The 21,339-nt window shown below is 39.4% G+C and overlaps 1 protein-coding gene across 10 annotated transcripts in view; it reads right to left on the bottom strand.

Moving 5' to 3' along the window:
* The window catches only part of PPP4R1 (protein phosphatase 4 regulatory subunit 1), a 62,207-nt gene that overhangs the window by 39,151 nt on the left and 1,717 nt on the right, over positions 1 to 21,339 (bottom strand). For 5 of the 10 annotated variants that reach the window (XM_026793199.2, XM_026793201.2, XM_026793205.2 and 2 more), the window contains 2 exons: positions 7,861 to 7,996; positions 2,901 to 3,007 (listed from right to left, as the gene is read on the bottom strand). In XM_026793199.2, coding sequence (XP_026649000.2) covers positions 2,901 to 3,007; positions 7,861 to 7,996 — 243 coding nt within the window. Of the gene's footprint in view, positions 1 to 2,900; positions 3,008 to 4,599; positions 4,644 to 7,860; positions 7,998 to 21,339 lie in introns of those variants that run through there. The other 5 variants (XM_026793202.2, XM_026793203.2, XM_074548545.1 and 2 more) reach the window with 4 other exon arrangements.

Genomic DNA, 21,339 nt, shown 5'->3' with positions numbered 1-21,339 from the left:
ACACACCAACAATTAAAAAAGAATGACCAGATCTTTTCTGATGTTCTGCTGCTAGACTTTCTTCCTTCTGGTATGTCAACTGTATCTAGCTATGTTGAAATCAAACCCTTAATTCTTTCTAGATAATTTTTAAACCAGAATTCTGCCACAGCTCTGTCCACATAATTTTTCCCTTCATGCACTTCCCCATGACTTTTTAAGCACTCTCTTTCTTTCACATTTGTTTTTAATTTTTCTCTTGCTTTTGCCTTTTATTCTAAACACTCAGCGGTCTCAATATATTGATTAGCAACAGACCCACTGGATCTACAGAGCCCTCCTACTCATTGCAAAGCGGGTGCACAAGCAAGCTCACTACACTGGGTTTCACAAGCAGACTTTTGGCATCTTCAGGGATCTGCCTGGTGAAGGTACCATGGGATAAAGCCTGAGGGAACAGCTACACAAGAAAGTTAGTTAATATTCAAGGATCACCTCCTCCAAGTTCATGAGCAATACATCCCAACAAAGCACTAGTCAGGCAAAAACACTGGGAGGCCTGCATGGATGTACAAGGAGCTCTTGGACAAATTCAAGCAAAAAAGAGGAAGCCTGCAGAGGGTGCAAGCAAGGACTGGTAGCCATGGGGGAATACAGCAAAATTGTCCAAGCTGCCAGGGACTGTGTTAGGAAAGCTAAAGCCTCAAAGAATTAAAACTGGTCAGGGATGTCAAGGGTAACAAGAAAAGGTTCTATAGGTACACCAGTGATAAAAGGAATACAACGGAAAATATGAGCCCTCTGTAGAAGAAAGAGGGAGACCTGGTTACCCCAAACAAGGAGATTGCTGAGGTACTCGATGTTTTTCTCTAAGTCTTCAGTGACAAGTTCTCCATCTGAGTCCCAGAAGGTGAAGGAGGGGACTGGGAGAATGAAGAACTGAGGAACTTCCACCGAGGAAGATCAGGTTCAAGATCATCTCAGGAACCTGAAGGTGCACAAGTCCACAGGACCTGATGCAGTGCATCCACAGGTCCTGAGGGAACTGGCAGAAGGAGTGGCTAAGCCACTATCCATTATATTTGGGAATTGTGGCAGTCCAACCTGAAAAGGGAAAACAAACCCCTCATTTTCAAAAAGAGAAAAAGAGAAGATACAGGGCCATCTCACCTTGGTGCCTTAGCAAGATCATGGCGCAGCTGCTCCTGGAAACTGTGAGAAGGCACATGGAAAATAAGGAGGTAATGTGTAAGAGCTAACACAACTTCACTAAGGCCAAACCACTTCTGGCAAATCTGTTGGCTTTTTACCATGGGGTTAAAGTGTTGGTGCATAATGGAAGAGCAACTGATCTCATGTACCTGGACTTATGCAAAACATTTGACACTACCTGTTTAAGCCCTTGTTTTTAAATCAGAGAGACACAGATTTGAGAGATGGCCACTCGGTGGATAAACAGCTGGCTAGATGGCTGCACTTAAACAGTTGTGGTCAACAGCTTGATGTCCACAGGGAGAGCAGTGAAAACTGGAGCTCCTGAGGGGTCAATATTGGGTTCAGCATCCTGGTGGGTGACATGGACAGTGGGATGGAGAGCACCCTCAGCAAGTCTGCCCACTACACCAAGCTCTGTGGTGGGACTGACATGCTGGAGGGAAGGGACAGCAGCCACAAGAACCTTTATGTACTGAGAAGTTTATCCATGTGAACCTCATAAATTTCAACAAGGCCAAGAACAAGGTCCTGCACCTGGGCTGGGACAAACCTTGGTACCAATGCAGGGTTAGTAGAGAATGGATTGAGAGCAGCTCTGAGGAGAAAGAGTCAGAGGTGTTGGTTGATAAGAAGCTCAACATGACCCAGGAACGTGCAGCTCAGAATGCCAAAGACAACCTTTGATGAACTGCATCAAATGCAGCATTGGCCAGCAGGGCGAGGGAGGGGATTCTGCTCCCCTGCTCTGGTGAGACACCATATGGAGTGCTGCAGCCAGCCCTGGGGATCTCAAGATAAGAAGGATGTAGACCTGTAGCACTGAGTCCACTGGAGGGTAATAGAACTGATCAGAGAGACTGAGAATCTGTTCTATGAGAGAAGGCTGACAGAGCTGGGGCTGTTCAGTCTGGAGAAGAGAAGGCTCTTGGGAGACCTTACTGCAGCCTTCTGGTACCTAAGGAGGCCTGAAAGAGAGCTGGAGAGGGACTTCTTACAAAACCACATAGTGGCCTGATAAGCAGTAATGGCTTCAAACTGAAAGAAGGCAGGTAGCCGAAAGTCTTCACTATGAGAATGGTGAGACACAGGAACAGGTTACCCTGAAGCTGTGGATGCCTCATCCCTGGAAGTGTTCAAGATCAGGCTGGATGGGCCTTTGAACAACCTGGTTTTGTGGAAGGTGTCCCTGTCCATGGCAGGTCCCTTCCAACCCAAACCATTCTCTGATTCTATAGTTGCACCTTTACCAATTCTTGCTGCTTCTCTTACCTGCACACCTGGTTGCCCAAAAAGGTGCAAAGGAACAACTTCAGCATTTAAATTCTATCAAAACTTGTGAGAGTGCTGTACAGATGGTTTCCAAGTTTATTTTCAAGGCAAGAAAGTAATCTTGATCTACAAATCTAAAGTAACCATATAGATCTTTTGAGTAGCAAAAGTAAATAATAAAAGTTACAAAAAAGTGTACTGTTGGAAAGCTACAGTCCTACATTTTGAAGGGGTGTAAATCTATTGCTGAAAATAGTAAGGAAAAAAGTCATCTTTGGGGGATGATTAAGAAAAAATAAATTTTTACACTACGTTATTGAATTTGCAGAAGCCTAGTTTGAATACTGGAGAAAGAACATACTGCTCCTGTGCTAAACACAGCTTTAGCACCTCTGATTTTTCCACATCAACCCAGTAAAATGTTTAGTGCTACCTACCTGAATCATCAGCTAATCTGCTGATTCTCTCCAACACAGCAATACAATCTCTCTCATCATCACTGACTTCCTTCAAAGTGTCCAGCAAACTTCGAGCCACCATTTGCCTAGTTTACAAGAAAGATTAAAAATAAGCATTATTTGTGTCCAGAAATACAGCTAAATCAAAAAGTTGTGAATCACAGAAGTTTCTTACACCAAATAAAATTTTGTATATATTCACTTAAATTTTAATTTATAAATTGTAGTAAGTTTAGTTAGCCCTGCTTTGGGAATTCTTACTTCTGATACCTGGCATAATCTTAAAAAATTGTAAACTTTAAATATAACATTAAAAGTATCCCTTTCATTTACAAGGATAAGAGAAACCAGCCACCAAGACCAGAAATAGTAATCATCTGCTAAGTGGGCAAACAGGAGCTGAATGTTAGGAAGTCAGAATCAGCCTTCCATCCATCCTCATCTATGAAGTCTTTAACTTGTTCCATACAAAGCAAAGTAACACTAGTATCGTTAAAATGTTTTTAAACAGAACTCTGAATTTATTTCACAAAAGCATGAACACTCAAGCTAAAGATTTTCATACCAATGGTGCTGTAGTTGACATTTAAACCAACAGTGGTTGACATTTAAAAGTCAAACTTCATTTGAATGCTATGGGTATATACTGTGAGTGGTGGGTACATACTGTGAAAATAACACGTACTACCCAACCCATGTGTACCTAAGACATACATTAAGCAAAGCAGAAACATTAAGAAAATATGAAATAAGTAATAATCAACTCAGTTCTACTTCAAATGGGCAAGAAAATTTTCTGTGGATTAATTTATGAGTGATGAGATATAGTCAGATTTGGGATTTTTGCCCCTCAAGGTTCTGTCATAGCCTGTGCTACAAAGTCATACCCATCAGGTACCTAGACAGCCCTGGATGTAACTGGGAATGCGTGGCAATCAACCTTCTCCTCAAAAACACTCTGCAATGGCATCACTCTTTTCTTACCCTACTGGATAACATGGGTTAATGTCAGTTCAGAGCTAGCAGAGTTATCCCTGGAAAATGGAATGGGAATGGGCCAAGGAACAGTGTCCAAGACACTGGTAGATCTGGTAATGCCCTGGAGCAACTCAACAAAACACTGAAGGAGCAAGTGTCAAGTGCCAGGTATTTCCAGAACTGAAGGACAGAAACACACCTAGGATGGAGCCTAGGTAGAAGCACTGTTGACAAACAGCAGTGCTGTAGACAAGAGCAGAGGCATACCTAAACTTTATTATGTTCACTACAAGCACTGAACATGAGCAGTGCTCAACAACTTACAAGAGAACAGATGGTTACATTCCCAGTGCACAAGGGAAGCTCAAGAACTTCACAATTCCATGGAATCAGAGAAAGGCAGAAGGTTTCCATGAATTCCCAAAGCCAAGCATACATTTTCTCCTACTGAAAATCAGTAATTTAAATATTGCACATTGGCCAGTTACAGAACTATTTTAAATAAAACTGTTTTGACATACAGATGTATAAAATCTTCTAAAAAAACAAACTGAAGAAACCATTTGCCTTTAATTAATTTCTTCTCCCTCACTCTTTTCAACTCGACAGAAGTACATCTCTCAGCAGAGATCCTGATATGCAGTTAAAATTCAGCCATAAAAACCCTAACGGAGGGAAACAGACTGCATGACACACTAACCTAGAAGCAGAGTTGACTTGGTCTTTTTAAAGGGCTGGACACCTCTGAAAAGAGAAGAGGAAGAGATGAAGCAATTTCATAAACCAGCCTGTGTGGACATGTGTCTCCTACATATTTAATGTAGTCTTGGAAAGTGAGAGACAAGTCAACTAACCCACTGAGTCTCAGCAAGGGAGGAACCACAGTGAACAGCATTACTGCCAAGATGTGCTTTGGTCTGAAGAGGAAAAAGCAGCAATAATTCCTCATATGAAATAAAGGATCTGCGTTCAGGAACTGCCTCACTATTCAAACAGATTTATTGGTGAGTGCTCTACACTTTGAGCCTTCTTAATGAGGAATGGAAGCAAGTTCAAGGCAATAAAGATTAAAAAACCCACAAGGGATTTTAACACAAAAAACCCAAAAAGAGACAAGGGCTAAGCTCCAAACTGCACCAGCAACTAGCAACTGGTTTTCAAAGCAAGTACAAAGGAATCATCATCCTTGTATGTATGTACACACACCAGTGCTACCAGACACAAGAAGATTCTGCGTTCCAGGGTGACGGCTTTGGCTTTCTGCTCAACATCTACTCTTGCTGCAATGTGATGGTGGATTATTAAGGCATATCCTAGAGATGCTTCTCAAATCTGAACTGAAGGCTGCCTCTTCAACAATCACACCACAGCCAGACTCCCACTGGTCTTATTTTGCAGACAAACAATTTATTGTAATATTTGTCAGGTTCCCCTCCATTCTCATAGACAACATCTGTGGTGCTCATGAGCAACACCTAAACCAGTAAAAATTAAAAACATAACATACCAAAAGTTGTCACAAAGCAAAACCTTTCACCACTTGGGAAGCTGTTAAAGGATTCCCTACTTCTCTCTCACTTTCAGTTAATCCTATGAGAAATCTTACATATTTAAACAAAGAAGATATTGCTATTTCCAAACCTCATCTCCTTAAATGTTTTAGGACACAGACACTGATTCATGTCCATCTCAGAACAAATGGCTGAAAAATCATAAGCACTCAAGGAATCCACTTAAAGGAGACTAGACTTTTGCAGCAGTTGTTAAAAATCCCTTCACTTTAACCATTCAATACAATCACAGACTGCAAATATGCTGCATAGGTAGGCGATTACCCAGATAGAAAAGGATAATAAAACCAAATGCAAAGAGAAATAATACCTAAAATGAAACTTAATGAATAAAACCTGCCATACTAAAAGCAAATTCATCCAATTAAAGGGGGAAAAAACATCTTACCCTAATTTACCCAGATTCAATGATTATGTTTCAAGAATTTGGAATGTGTAATATGAAGCTCCCACAGAAATGCAGGTTCAAGGTCACAGAAACAACTGAAACATTATTAACTCAATCACAGCATTTTAAAACTTTTAAACTACTCATTAGTAATTGGATGTGCTGATACCATACTAAGACATAGAAATAAACAAATGTAATTGAATTAATATTTTTCGTATTAAATGCTCCAGTTCCTCTGCTTAGCAGAAATCCCTCCTATTATTCTGAGACTGACTAATGCTGAATCATCATAAACTGACTGCAGTAGTCACTATCATTTATTGTGATGTAAGTGCTACTCAGTTATACCACTAATAATTATCATTTGCTATTTCCTGTATTTTCTAATGCTATGTAACAATAGGCCTACAAAGAAAGCTAGGATTAAAAAACATGTTTGTACCAGCAAAAATAATCCAAACAAGCAAACACAGGGGAAAAAAAAAATCAGGAAAAACTAGTTACTCCAACCACCTTTCCCTGCAGGAAAGCATAGGATGCATAAAGCTGGACAGAGCAATTAAAAGGATTCCCAGTTTGTGCATGCCCATATCCAATGCAATCCATACTGAGAAATCACCATTTTTTCTTAGGCAGGCAAGTAAGATATTAGGAACAGCACTGTTGGTTAAAATTCAAGATACACAACTTGAGTTTCTGAAGATACACAACTTGAGTTTTTGAGTTTGTTCTCCTTCCTACAGGCTTTAATTATATAATTGTCACCTGGAGACCGGAAAGCTCCTCTTCCCTCCCTCCCCATGAAAAGTCAAAACATGCAAAAACTCTCTCCTGGTAGCATAAGTGTCCATTTCATCTTAAATTGTAAAATACAGTAATTTTGGATTTCAGGAAAAAACAAAATTTGAAAATGATGCATATTTCAGAAGTTATGTGTGCATACAGGTTTATGCAGGTTATAACAAGAGAAACCATTCTGCAATTCTCAGCTTTGAGTCAATGGTATGTTCACACACGTAGTGAGGAATTTTAAGCACACTGCACGTGACTTAAGTTAAGAACAGGGCTAAATCCTTTCCAAACCCAGGCCATGAACAACAAAACAGAGGCTATCCTATTGGGTGGTTGATCACAGACTTTGCTTCTGCACATTACTGTATTAAGAATTCAGCATTAAAGCAAACACTCTATTAAAAGCTTACTTGAAGCCCAAACTAAACCATGTTCAAATAAAATACCAGAAAATCTCAATGTTAACATATTTTATACATTTCTGTGATCATGTTACCATTTACAGTTCCAATTAAAATAACCTATGGGCTTGAATTTCTCCATTTGAGTGCAGAGCGTCTGAGTGCAAGAGGATGGGGTGGGATGTGTGTCTGTCTGAAGTGTGCGGAAATACTTGTGCTTTTAAATGAAACAACCATCTCAGTGGCATCTCAGTACAGAAATAATAAGGGGAAAATGCAGAACACAGTATTAACTGGGCAAGTTCACTTTCAATAACCAGAAGCAGCAATACTCAAGCTGTAAATTACAGAGGAGCTTGATTCTGAAATAAAGTTCTTGGCTTTCTCCTGGCAATCTCTTGGCTGTTCATTATGCTCTCCTGACCGTTCATGAAGTATTTTCTTAAATTTACTTTCACACAGAGTTATGGATGGAGTTTACTATCACCTTACAGTCCTGTGCCAACAGAAATGTTAGCATCTGCAAAAAAACCTAAATTATGTTTTCCAATTAAGGAAGAAGTTCAAGAAGTCCTTTACTACAGTTGCTTAAAAGGTGAACTAATGTTTTTGTGTTATCATTAATATTTTGCTCTCTTTAAATAGGAGGTGCATGAGCAAACAGAAGGAGGGGTGGAAACTGAAGTTTCATAAAGGTGTTGGGTTTTTTGAAATTATTTGTATTCCATGCAAATTAGCTTCAGTCAGATCTGAATCAGATGAATAGTTTGCATACCATTAGCCAGACAGACATTTAAAAAGCATACCTGTTAAATATGTTCTCACTTGCAGCGTACTTGTCCAATCTTCCCAAAGGCGTCAACATCTCATCTTGTGAGACAAAGTCCAGGGCTGAAGGTATAATAATCACATCAGACTCTGAGCTGTAGTCATCCACACCAACTATCAGAGACATCAGAAATATTCCTTATAATCACAGTAGTTTGACACTAAAATGATGTCTGTTGTTGGTCTGAAATACAGAAATCTAGGCAAGGTCCCATTGACAACATATTTAGTAACTGCATCACATTGTTCCCACCAGCTTCCCCAGCCCCCATAAAGTCTTTTCTATAAGTGCGACTGATGATGTATAAATGGATATTGAGTCATTTTCTCTAACTTCCCAAGTAAGATTCATCACTAAACTTCCTGAGTATTTTTATACCTTGTATTTTTCTCAAGCAAATTACTTTCATCCAATTGTCAAGTCAGCTTTTTTTAGAAGACACAAACTCAAATGATAGCTGCAGGTAGCCCAAAGTTTATACAACATGATCTAACAGACCAAAAAGACTTTGTTCCAAACCAGAAAAATCTAAACTAAGCATGTAAAAAAAATCAGACCGTGTTGCTAGATCTGGCTACCAAATAAAATGGGCACAAGTCACTTCAATTACTGCATAATTATTAACCAGCAAATTATCACGGAACTTCATATACAACATTTATCAACACAGAACCAAAGAAGTGGAAGGAAGTCCAATCCTGTTCTGCAGAGCTGCTTAAGAATGAAGATTTGAATTACCACCACCTTTTTAGTTTCTGTACGCCCTCAAAACTGCTCTAACACTCAGTCCCCTAGCAAACACACACCTCTGGCTGCAAATGAGATCACCTGTTGGAAAGGTCACCTCCATTAGTCCTGAAAACACAACACAACACTCCACTACCCCTACTCTTCAGTCCATCCAAATCTCCCTGCAATGCCTTTTCATAACTTGCAAATAGAGAAGAACAGAAAACAGACCTAGAAGTCCAACAACAACTTTTTTTAAATGAACTTTACAAATGGAAGAAAAAAACATTATTGTCCTCTACCTTCCACACAATTATGCTGTGCTATATAAATTGCTTACCAAATAGTGTGTCATTATTTTCGACATTCAGAATACATAAACAGCTACCACTGCCTGAACATATTTCTTACTGTACTTCAAATGTCAAAAGACAAACACTGAGCTCTGGGAGAGTTTTATTTTTAGACATAAACTAAGGTAATGGCACCCTTTTAAAAACTAAGTAATTCTCCCATTTTCTACATAGGGAATCCATGGACATCAACTGATCCCGTGCTTGCACAAAAGACCAGACTTTGCAGTTGCTGATAGGACATGAAATTCTTGCCAGAAATCAAAAGAAAAAGCGATGGGGAAAGAGCAAGAGTGTAAGAACAATCTAAGAGATGGGAGAAAGGAAGAAAGGAGCCAAAGGAGATGGAAGAGCAATCTGAGAAGGGGAATTAGTGGTGTTAGATATTTGTAAGGTAGAGGATAGAATAACAAACTGCAGGGGGAGGAAGGGAAGGCTGAAAAGAAAGATCAGCTGCAAAAAGCTATTGCAACACAAAGGGAAAGTGTTTAGCAACTCCAGGTTTACATAACTGTTTGAACTTGTGTTTGGTTTGGGTTTGTGGGTTTGTTTGGGTTTAATTTTTGTTGTTTAGTTTGGGCTTTTTGCAAGAATCTGTTTTATTTTCGCAGGAAGTGGGAGGCGAGTAAAAATGAACTCAGTGCAAGCTAGGACTTTATGGCAGGTTAAGTTAACAAGGAACAGGCTACATCCTTTCACAGGCTCATAGGCCTTTAATTCAACCTAGAAATGCAACTGAAAGCAGAGATTTTTCTGTGTTTTTAGTTCTGCCATCTCACACCTAGACTATTTCAGTGGAAGAGATCTTCAACTATCATCCAGTCCGACTGCCCAACCACCTCAAGGCTGACCAAAACTAAAATCACTTCCTTCTCTACTTCCCATTCTCAGGAATCTACAGAAAGTGGTGAAGTCACCCCTCAGCCTCTTTCTCTCCAAACCAGACAGTGAAATTACTTCTATGACAGAGTCCTATTTTTCTAATTCAGTGTCTGTTGATCATATTGTAAATTAAAAAACATAAATTAAAGAAACTATGTCAAAATACCAACATAAAAATAACCACACTGCTGACAATAGTTACTCAGCTATCAAACTCATGAATACAAAAAAATAAAATGCTGACCATTACAAACACCACCAATTTTACTCACTTAATCTCCCTGTTCTCAACCTCAGTCTTGTTCTATGTTCCTCCTTGTACCCTCTACATTTATTTTTCTACAATTTTTGTCTTATGAAACCAGTTAAGTCAATCCAACTGCTAAATCCACTCTATATCAGATGTAAATACCAATGATAAAAAATATAAACATCTGCTTACAATTTATCTGTTTGATGTCTCCTACTAGTTCATACTGTGAATTGTGTGAATTTTGCTCTGCTGAGTTTATGAATTGTAAAATTAGGCTTAGCACTACATTGAGCTTGATGTGCCTCTGCTACCAAACAACATTTACTATTTAAATAATTCCAGCATCGCAGCTCATAGTCACAGAAGAGATCATTCAAATGACAGCATCTTGATTAACACAACTATAATACAGGGAAGAAAAGGGTGGTAAAAATAAATCAATCAGCACATGAAGTATTACAGTTCTAGTGAAGTGCTGTTACAGTTACATTACATACTTATTTTCATTTCACAAAATCTGTGCAAGTCAAAAGAGACAGTCCATTCTAACAAAGAACTCCCGTTCCAACAAAGCCCCTCACGTGGATGCTGCTCTTCAACTCACCACAAACATCAGTCACCAACACCTGACCACTCCTCGCCAAAAATGCAGAAAGGACATATTTTGCATTATGCAATTAACCAAGTCACTGTGCTATTCCCTCCACATTACACCAAAACAGTGACCAAAAATGCTGTTAACTGAATATTGCCTCTTCAGCCCTACTCTGCTTTCCACCCAGCTTTGAGCATTTGACTAAGTACCACAGGACCTTCTGTGAATTTTGCCAACGCGAGCCACACCCCTGGACAACACAAGTGTACTGATTTTGGCTGGGACAGCATTCCAGTTCTCCCCAGTAGCTTATATGGGGATACTTTGCACATTTCCAACCTATTCACTGGGAGAGCATCATGAGGAATAGAAAAGGCCCTGACAGGGTTTAAGCCCTGTCTTCAGGAGTAACTAATACATCAGTGATTTATCAACACTAGTTTCAGCACAAGTCCAAAACACTGTCCCAGATAAGGTATTCTAGAGAAATTTAAACTCTATGCCAGTCAAAACCAGTACAAATTCTGGCTAATTCAAATGCGGAACACAAATTTCTTCCCGGGGAACAGGGTAGGTAACAGGACCATGTACTACTTATCTGGTGCTAAAACAACTGTGGGTAAATTTTCTTTTTTTTCTCCACTTTTTCAAACAGGTACAAGTCTGGACCAAATCCACAGAAAGCATATAAGCTACAAGACACCTCTGAAAACTATTGCTAGTGCAGAGCCTTTACTACCTTCTGATCTGGTCTTACGTGCTCACAGGTAAGCATGCAAAAGTGGAGCTAGAGAAAACAGGAGTTTCCATCAGAACACGCTATCCCAGGAGTTCAAAGCCACTACTGGCTTCAAGAGGAGAAACAGCAATTGCACAATGATGTCAAAAGCAACCACAGTGCTTCTATTTCCATACATTCAAGTACCAAAGCAGAACAGAATGAATACACTCATAATTTATCTAGACGAAGTTTGTAAGTTTCTCTTCAAAACTCTACACAATGACTGCCAAACACAAGGATGCATCACATAACAACAAAGGCACTGCCTTTTGCTTCCATGTCTGATTGCCATTAACTTCTGTGGTATCACAGAAGCCAAGTAACTTCTCCTCTGTGCACCTTCATTTTCCAATCAAAACATTTGAGTGTTTTTTTGTAGAAGTTGCTCAAGCTTGTCTATCTATCTTGCACCTGGTCCATACTGTACTGTGTGAAAATATATCTCTCTGTTCCCCTTAAGCTGCCCTAGTTTTATTGCAAGGATACAATAATGTGACAGAGTTATTAACTAATGTGAACTATACAGCAATCTTGCTGAGGCACACTACATTTAGGGGTGCTTAGTCAACCACTGCCAAGCTTGGCTGAGCATACAACAACAAAACACAGGGCCATTTAAAACTCAGTCCTCCATAAAACCACAGCCTCTAGGCCAATTTTCAAGGGAGTTGGTTTTTCTACTACATATACACCCTGATAGTATCTTTCACAAAGGTCTCTCATGCTGAATCTTTTACAGAGAGGTGCACAAAATCACATTTGGAAAACATAACTACTGTTTTTTCTTACTTAATAATGCAGGAACAATTCTCTGCCACAGACTGCTCAGTAATGAGGCCTATATGTATTCTTCTTGTTCTTCTGTATTTCCTATGAGCCCCATGGCAGAAATATATTCTTCTTTGTTTTGCCATAGAAACTCAGTGACAAGAAGTCTATTTAAAAAAATAAGCAACTTTCAATTCTGAAAGCTGAAAAACAAACAGCTTTAAGGATTCAAGATTTCCAGCTAATATTAAATTCTCTAATTTTATCTTCTGTATCCCCAAAGAGTTCTCATGATTTATTGCAAAAACTATGTGGCAGACATATCTACTAAAATGGACAAACTTTTATTCAATTTTAGTATAAGCTACTTATTATGCTCTACATCAATTGTTATCATATGGACATTCAGGATAATACAGCACTTATGTGCAGAAAGAACTGAGTTCTGTTCTGCTGTTCAGGCAAGTAATTTTTCTGCTTAACTGTAAAGCAAGAATTGTAATCTTATGAGCCCAGACATTTGATATTGTGACCACAAAATAACAGCAGCAGGTTTTGCTCTAAATGACTGCCTTCCATGCTACAAGAGAATAAATCCACCTTAGGTTCAGACTTCTGCAGAATACAAGTAGTATTCTCAGCCTTTCAATATTGCAAACACATTCATTTCTATGTAACTTTCTGTAAGAAATATCATTTTGTATCTGATGTGCTGCAAAGAGAAATTCAGCTCAGCATGAGCACTAATGCTTAAGCATCTGCATTTGCTCACAGCTGAACTCACTACTCTTAACTCTTTCCTAGTGCACAAGGAAAGAGTGCTCTGAGCAAAGAGTGCTCTAACTGCTCTAAGGTCCCAGCTCTGCTTCTGTGATGACAGCACAGACCCATCAGTGACATTATTTCAGTTTATTAATTTGCTACCACATATTTATTGCACTGCTTCAGTAACATTAACCAACAGCTATTGCAATGGCAATCACACAAATTTTACAAAATGTGCTTGTCATGCTGAATTCTACCATGCTGCCTGCCCCATCCAGGCATCACTCACTGGTCATCACAGAACCCACCATCACAAAGCAGGAGCTGTTTTTTCCATGAGACACTTAAAACCTACTTTCTCTGTTCTCCTCCTGTTTTTCTCTGTCTTCCTCCTGCTGTAGTCTGAGACTGAACATGCAACTGAGAAGCCACAAGATGTATGATCCTACTTGGCAAATATCATCACTGGAAACGATAATGTTAGATTCCAGCTTACCTACCATATAAGCAGAAACAAGAACCACCCTTCTCCTTCTGTGTTTCTCCCCTAAATTAGCCCATCAAACCATGGAGCACTATCAGACTTGAGCCTCTTATGAATGTCAAGTTACCACATCTGCATGCACAGACTTTGTTGTCTCAACTCCCAGTTTAGCAGGACTGGGTTTGGGGGCTGGGCAGAAGGAGTAGAGAGGAAGGACCAGGGAAGAAGATAAGAAAGCTGGAAATGCAAAGCAGCTCTGATGCAATTACCACATTAGCCCCTGTGCAGCACTTTGATAGCAGAGCTGGCTAACAGCTAGAAGCACAGGCACAGCAAAGGCCTTCACAAAAAGATAGCTATCAAGCTGCCACAGGAGCAGCATTTCTCATCAAGCATCAGAAGAAACAAGGGGCAATACAAAATTCTTTATGCAAGGAGAAAAGGTGGAGCTACACACAAGTTTGCTTCTTTCAGGCATATGCAAGCAGCATTGAAAATCCTGATTTGCTCGGAACAGAAAGGAATAGTTCTATCTCCTATTGCTCACTAGTCATTTATTTGCACAACAGCTGAATGCACCTTCTGCTGATTAACAGTTTGACCTGCAACAAACACTGCTGCTCCAGAGGAAACTGAAACAAAGAGAAGGACATCCAAGCTACCAGTTAAATCAACCAACAGTTTATATTCTGTCTGCCTGTTTCCTGTAGGGAGCATGTCACGCCCATCACCAAGGCACTCAAGTTCCCTGCTGTTTAAGTCCCTGTCTTCTACCCATTCCAAACAACTGCATGCACTTAAGAACTGGGGAATGAGGTTGGAAAGAAGAAAAAGCCAGCCACTGCAAGCAGGAAGCTCCTCTAAGGTACTTTTTTCTCCTCTACAAGGTCATTGCTGTCAAAGAAAGGTATCCCTTTTCTCTCAGCAGAGCACTGCTGTACATGGGATTTTTAAATGACCTCATGACTGACCAAGAATTTTGTAGCACTGGGAGGAAAATCCTACTTCCACCTTCAACCAACATGTTCTCTCTGGTCCTACTACAACAGGACACTGTGCTTGGGGCCATGCTTAAATTCTGCCACACAACTGGGTATCTGGTACACACAATACCACCAAGTTCAAACTATATGTGCCTTAACATTGGACTAACTAAAAGGAAGAGAGACATGAAGCAAGCAGCTGAAGCTCAAACACTCCAAAGACTTGTGCAAGCTTTGCAATGCTTGATGTGACACCATGAGCTGTTCCACTGTGCAGGGACTTTGACAGCATCACTGCAGTAACTAAAATACACTTACTTGGGCTGAACGCTGCAGAGAAGGCAAGCCCTACAACTGAGACATCTATAAACTATAAAACATGGCTTTGCAACATGAATCCCTTTCAACTTTCTAACTGCACTTTTCCTCTCTCTGCTTAAATCCCAGACAATGTTCTTGAGACACTGCTTGACAGCTTTCAAAACCCTAAGTGAGATAATCATCCGTGTTTCCTGGGCATATAGAGAAATTTCTGTTGCAACTCTCCACACTTTTTCTGTCTGTGCTCAGTATAAATTCTAAAACTGGTCTATGGGAGAAGGTTGAGCAGGACAGAATGCAGTGGATTCACTCTTAGAGAAAAAGTATGAACATGGTTGGGGTGTTCATTTCAATGGAATTTAATGTTTACATTACTTGCACAAGCAGGCATCCCTACAGACTAATCAAGCTGTTCCTCCTGTAGGCTAGAGAGGAAGGAAAAGGTAGTCTCTCCTCCATTCAAATATTTGGGAACTGTTCAGGCACTATGGCAACAACACAAAAAAAATTCCCTAAGCGGATTTGTTTATCAGAGAAAAATGTTTCAACAGCCTGCAATATCACTCAAATACCACATCCATTTTATACATTAATCTATTTAGCTTTTCCAAAAACTGTACAGAGAATAACCCATATTTATGCTACTATTTGCCTCTCTATTTTCTTTACCTTAAATACAGTAAGAAAACCCACCAAACCAGTAGTCTCAACTGTCAGTGGTGTTATTCCACTGTTGCAAACAAACACCCCTCACAAACATATTCTGACACTTTTTTAACCTATCCAGCAGGGTTTAAACACCCTACTGCCAGAAAGAACTGCAGCATCCCTCTAACCAAGAAACAGCCACATTAGTTTCTCTTATACTGTACCTTCTAAGGCAGACAGAGGAACACTGATATTCTGGGAATCTTTAGGAGCAGCTGTCCCTGGCTTGCTCTTTCAAAGAGGGAACTGTTCCTCCAGCTCTCAGAGCAGAAGCTATCCTCTCATCCAGTTCTGCTCATGTTATAACCCTTGCAATGAAAACCTCCTGCCCACACAGAGGGAAAGCCTTAGCAGCAAAAGGTACACACAGGAAAGAAAAGCATTTCAGCTTCAACATGCTGCAGTCTGCCAGCTCCACAATAGGTCAGCAGTCAGAAATAACTGCAAGCACCAAGGTTTCACTATCTTAAGCTGAGGATTTTGAACATTTCCAGCTCCTTCGTGACTCTTTCACTCCCTCAGTTTTTTAGCTGCAAGTGGGAGAGAAAGGGAGAAGAAGAATATCCAAAGCCCTGGAAGATAAATCATAAGACAATGAAAAAAAAAAGCTGGCAACCTTAACTGAGGATCCCTGCCAGAGATGGGATAATAAAAGTTGGCTGGTGAAAAGCACATTCCCACATCAGAAGTGATGCTAGTGGCCTCAGAAAGCTGAAAGCCTAGAAAATTACTTCTTCAATCCTCTACTAGGTGTAATGGAGAAAAAATGTGCAGCTGCACGAGAAAGGTTCATTAGCCCACATCAAATCAAGCACAATCCCTTCCTCACATCATCTTCTTTTCACCAGGATCCTAAGAGGTAGCTGGAGAGAGAGAGACTAACCATTACCCACCTGAGACCACTAACACTAGAATTCCATGGGGACACAGCCATCCACCTGAGTCTCCCAGCTTCTATGAGGGTCAATCACCACATTAAAAGAGAAAGAAATGAACTGAAGTGTTGGGAGAATGAAACCCTGATCTCCAGGGAAAACAAGGGACTTAACAAGTGTGCTTCATTAGCATTAAGGAACGGTTATTGGATTCCCAAAGGAGCAGAATCTCAGTCACACCACAGAACTGATTCCAATCACTACAGAAAGCCTGCCAGTAATTTCTGTTATTACTTTTCTGCAGTGCTTAAATGCCAACCCAGTAACTCAAACTATCTCAGCACTCTCACCAGAGCTCAGACTCCGATGGGACCAAAAGGTCAGTACTGCAACAGGGCATCTGAACCTCATGTTGGAAATTCAGCTGTACTCAAAGCTGGAATAAAGTCTAAGAGTGGCACAATGCGCAGCCTATACAAAACAACTACCAGCATAACAAAATCTGCTAATTCTTATTCTGTGGTGAAGGAACAAAGAAGCCACAGTGCAAAAGCTTCTGATATTACTATGTACAGCTGTGGGAAAGGGAAGGTGAATTTTAATATGCTGAATGCATGTTATGCCAGCATAATTCACTACCAGAGAATAAAAACTACTACACAGCATCAAGCTGCGACTGTGATTTGACACCGCAGGGAAATACAGACTGATTTTATAAAAACAAAACAACAACAAAGAAAAAAACAACTTTTTAAAACTTATATTATCATTAAAAAGGTTAAAAAATTTAAATTACCTTTCATTTGGAAAGAGACTTGTGCCCTACCCTAAGTCTAAGAGAATAATTTAATTAAAAGCATTCAACCAACACAAGCTCACTGCTAATGCCAGATGATTTGCTCATCACCTGGAAAAAGAACATAGCATCAATGATAAAACAGCTTTTGACATCTGCAGATGCACAAAGAGAATTTTCTTCAGCTCAGCTAAAATGTGTTTCACTCACTGAGAAGCCTGCTGGGAGGAGAGGCTAGGAAGACCTGTCCTCCCTTTTTAATCAATGGGAAAGAACTCAATAATAAAAATAGAACTATGTTGGATCATCACTACTCTGTTTTTAGTTTTTAGAACTGTTTCATCCACTAGTAAAATCTAAAGAGTAACATTAGATTTGCCAATTGCAAGAACTACTTTATTGCTAAAGAAATAAAGCAATAAGCACTATAGAAAACAAGTTTACACATAAGAGTTTGCATATGTGTATATATATATGTGAAAAACCCATTTAACAGTTCTAAACTAGAAATGCCTAAACAATGTGTAGATATTAAAACTCAATTTTCTGCATTTTTAGTTAAAACATCTGGAAACTAAGGGTATAGAAAAAGGAAAGGCAAAAACTAAAGTTTCAGAATCTGGGTAAGCTACATAACCACCAAAGCATACACATATACTTGCAGCTACCTGATAGTCCTGACATTGCATGCAAATACAGCTATCAGCTACCACTAACAAAGATTTTTTCCAAAAACAAATGTGAAACAGTATTAAAAGCAGTTATCAGATCAAAATTTCTTTTCCCTCCTGATTTAAACGGCAATTAAAATAACGAGTTGAATAAAGCTACCCCTTCCCAAATGTGAATCCTAATTGCAGATGGCTCTATTTTTCAGAGCACACATCTCGCACACATCAATGGTCAGACTGAAAGCCGTCAGCATCATGGTACATTTCATTTCATTTCATCTATCTGGGCTGATCAGCTCAGCCTCCAGAAACAGCCAGGGGAGGGGGAACACCAACTGTCTGGCAAGAGCCATAAAGAACACCTCATTTTCCACAAGCCCACGTTCGCTTTTCAACCATTTTTGCTGCCTATTTTCTTTTCTTTTCTGTACTTATCTTAGACAGTTATACTACTCTGTTTTGATTTTGTAGGCACAAAACAAAAGATTTGAATAAAAGCCAAATTTTCCCTGACTTTTTGTACACTGTGCAAGATTTCAGACAGAAGAGTGAGGAAATCAACAATCCAAGTAGTGGGATGGAGATTCTTCCTCAGGCTTCCACTTTGAATTTTTAAATTTTCACTCTATTGTCTTTAGAGTGAGGTGCCTTTATTCTTTTTGTCCTTTAATGGATAATGTCACACATGGATTCTTCTTAGCTTTATCTTTACATAAATGAAATGCAATTTTTATGTTCCTTATTTGAGGGGGTTAGAGTCAATTAATTGTCTTTCACGAAACAACTCACATCTAGGAATTAATTTTTCTTTTCTAGCATTCAGTATGTTTAGCCAGGGTACACTCACTGTCTTGGTTCTGGGTTATTTTTCCTTTTACTACAAACAAACAAGGAAAAGCCACTGCCTAAAGAATTCCTGAAGAACGAGAATTTCTTCAATTATTATCACAGCCTTTGACATCAGGAGCAGTATCTACAGAAGTGAAATATCAGCTAAAATCAAAATACTGAAACGCCATTTCATTAGCAAGCTATGTAACTACTTAAAGCAATAATCTGTTTAATGTACCAGGTGTAAAGTATGCATTCACCTCAAGAAAAAAAAAATCAGAGCTTTCCAGTGGTTACCAAGCAACCAAGAGCAGAAAAATAATATGGAGCTTTCAAAATAGAAATGCAAACCAAAGCTGAAATTAATTATTTAAAAGTCAATCCAGCTGGTTTATCAACCACTCTCTGAAAGCCTTTCTTATAAAAGCTCTTGTTTAATCTCTGACCTCTTAAACAAATCAACAAAAGGAAGGTTGTTTTTGGTTATTTTATAAATAGATGCCTTCCACAGCATATATTCTGAAGGTCTCCACTACTCCAACAGCAGATTTACTGCTCCCTGTTGAAATCTAGGAATGTTTCATTATCCTAAATATTTATCAAGTTTTCTTCAGAGAAAAGGTAAACTTTGTTTCACAAGCAGCTATTAAAACAGTACTCCAAAGAGATAATCTTTTACTCTTCTATATTTCAAGTTAATTAGCTTACAACAAGTTGGCATAATGAATGAGGAGAAGAACAAATTGTACAGTTGTACAAGTTGTTGATTAAACTCCAACTTTCCAGTAAAACACTTAACTCCAGAAACCTTAAAAGACAAAGATCATAATCCAGCTGTTCTTCACTCTGCCTATCTAAGAGATGCACAGATGCTTGGTTCATCACTTTCAGCAGGAACTGTGCACGGCTGTTTGCTCAGCTCCAGGACTTTCTCCGACCAACCAAAGGTAGCTCTTAAGGCACCTTAATGATTCCTCCTTTAGGAGCAAACACTGAATCCCACTGGAAATTCTCATTACCAAAGGGGAAAAACCCCAAAACAATACAACAACAACAAAAAAATGTTCGTGATCCAGACTCAAATGTAGGCTCACTGATTAGCTACAGATGAATACCTAATCTAGTGAAATGTCCTGAGCCATATGCACAGAGACCCAGCTTCAGATGTCCAAACCAGACCCTGACACATGCATCCAGTCTTAAACACTCCTAGCACATCCTCACAGATGTCCTGCTATTGCTTGATAACAGATCAGTTAAAAGCCCAAAAATTTACTGAAAACAGCTCACTTTTCAAAACAGCCAGTCAATCAGACCATTTTACATTCATCTGATTCCTCCTCCTAAATTATACAACCAGGACTACAGGTATGCCTGCAGGTACTTCTCTCTTATTTGTCTTTAAGTATAGCTTAGCACACTTTTAGCAAGAATGCAGCTGGCAGAATCACACAGACATAAAAGCTGCCAGCACTTCCAGTTTTATCACTATTGCATTCTACTACTTCAGTAATACACCTCTAAACCAGTGTCTAACTCTGCTACTTGAAAGAGCTGCAAACATTTGAAATATTTACAACAGAGGGATAGCGTAGGGTGGGGTTCAGGCAGGAGTTGCAAATTTGCGTCTTGTATTTTTAATTGTCTCTTTCATACGTGCAACCAATCAATTGGAAACACTTCCATAATTGTGTAAGACGTGTTGTATATGGGTACAAAACACAACTATTTCAAATAGTGCACAAGAAACAGCACTTTTGACTAGATATGGACAGTCTCCTTGATCTGTATTATTTTTCTTTGGCACACAGACACCACCCAAGAACAAAATTATGTACAATTTAGAACCATAAAAGCCACTGTGAGACTGAACTACATCCAAACAGCACATATTGATTCATAGAGAGCCCTGTTTTTCTCCTCCAAAAATACCATGCATAAATATTGAGACATTTGCTTTTATCTACTTCCATCAAATCCTCAGTAATTTTTAATGAGGTTTCAAATCTTTATATTTCTATGGTTTCTGCCTTCAGGATGCTCTCATCTGGACTGAGTCATATCTCCAAGCATTTTTTTTTCATTTTTGAAGACCATAACAGTAAGACCAGCACCAGGAACCCACAGCTTCTGTCACCCCTCCAATGACTACAGATAATTTCAATTCCTGTCTTATAGTCAACTAAAACCATAATCTAAGTGGAAACTAAAGAATGCACCTTATTTTTTAGTTAAGTGTGTCCCTTCTGAAAAAGTCCTCTGTAATCACAGAGAGTTTTCAAACAGTGACTTATCACACTGAATTAAAAAAAAAAAAGCCTGAGGGAAAGGCTCCCTCTTTGTGCAAGGCAAAGCACAATAGGAGCCTTCTAAATGTCAGCTGACAAAAGTGAAAAAGAAGATGTATCAGTTAAATCCTGAAAAGTTTAAATAGCTCTCCTCTAAAACTGTAAGCCACAAAACACAAGGTTTTTTCCCTGCACTGCAGCCCTGGTGAGAGGATATCCTGCAGACTGCACAGGCAACACAACACCTTCAGGCAGCAACCAGGGGTCTGCACACCCACGGCAGGCGCCTGCCTCTACCTCCATTTTCACTTTCCACCCAAAATTCATCCTCCTCTGCTTCCAAGCAACTCCTCAGTATCGACACGATCAACAG

The sequence above is a fragment of the Zonotrichia albicollis genome, chromosome 1, assembly GCF_047830755.1.
Source record: "Zonotrichia albicollis isolate bZonAlb1 chromosome 1, bZonAlb1.hap1, whole genome shotgun sequence".
Lineage (NCBI taxonomy): Eukaryota > Metazoa > Chordata > Aves > Passeriformes > Passerellidae > Zonotrichia > Zonotrichia albicollis.
Note: the sequence above shows the minus strand (reverse complement) of the source record. Positions and strands in the feature narration are given on the sequence as shown.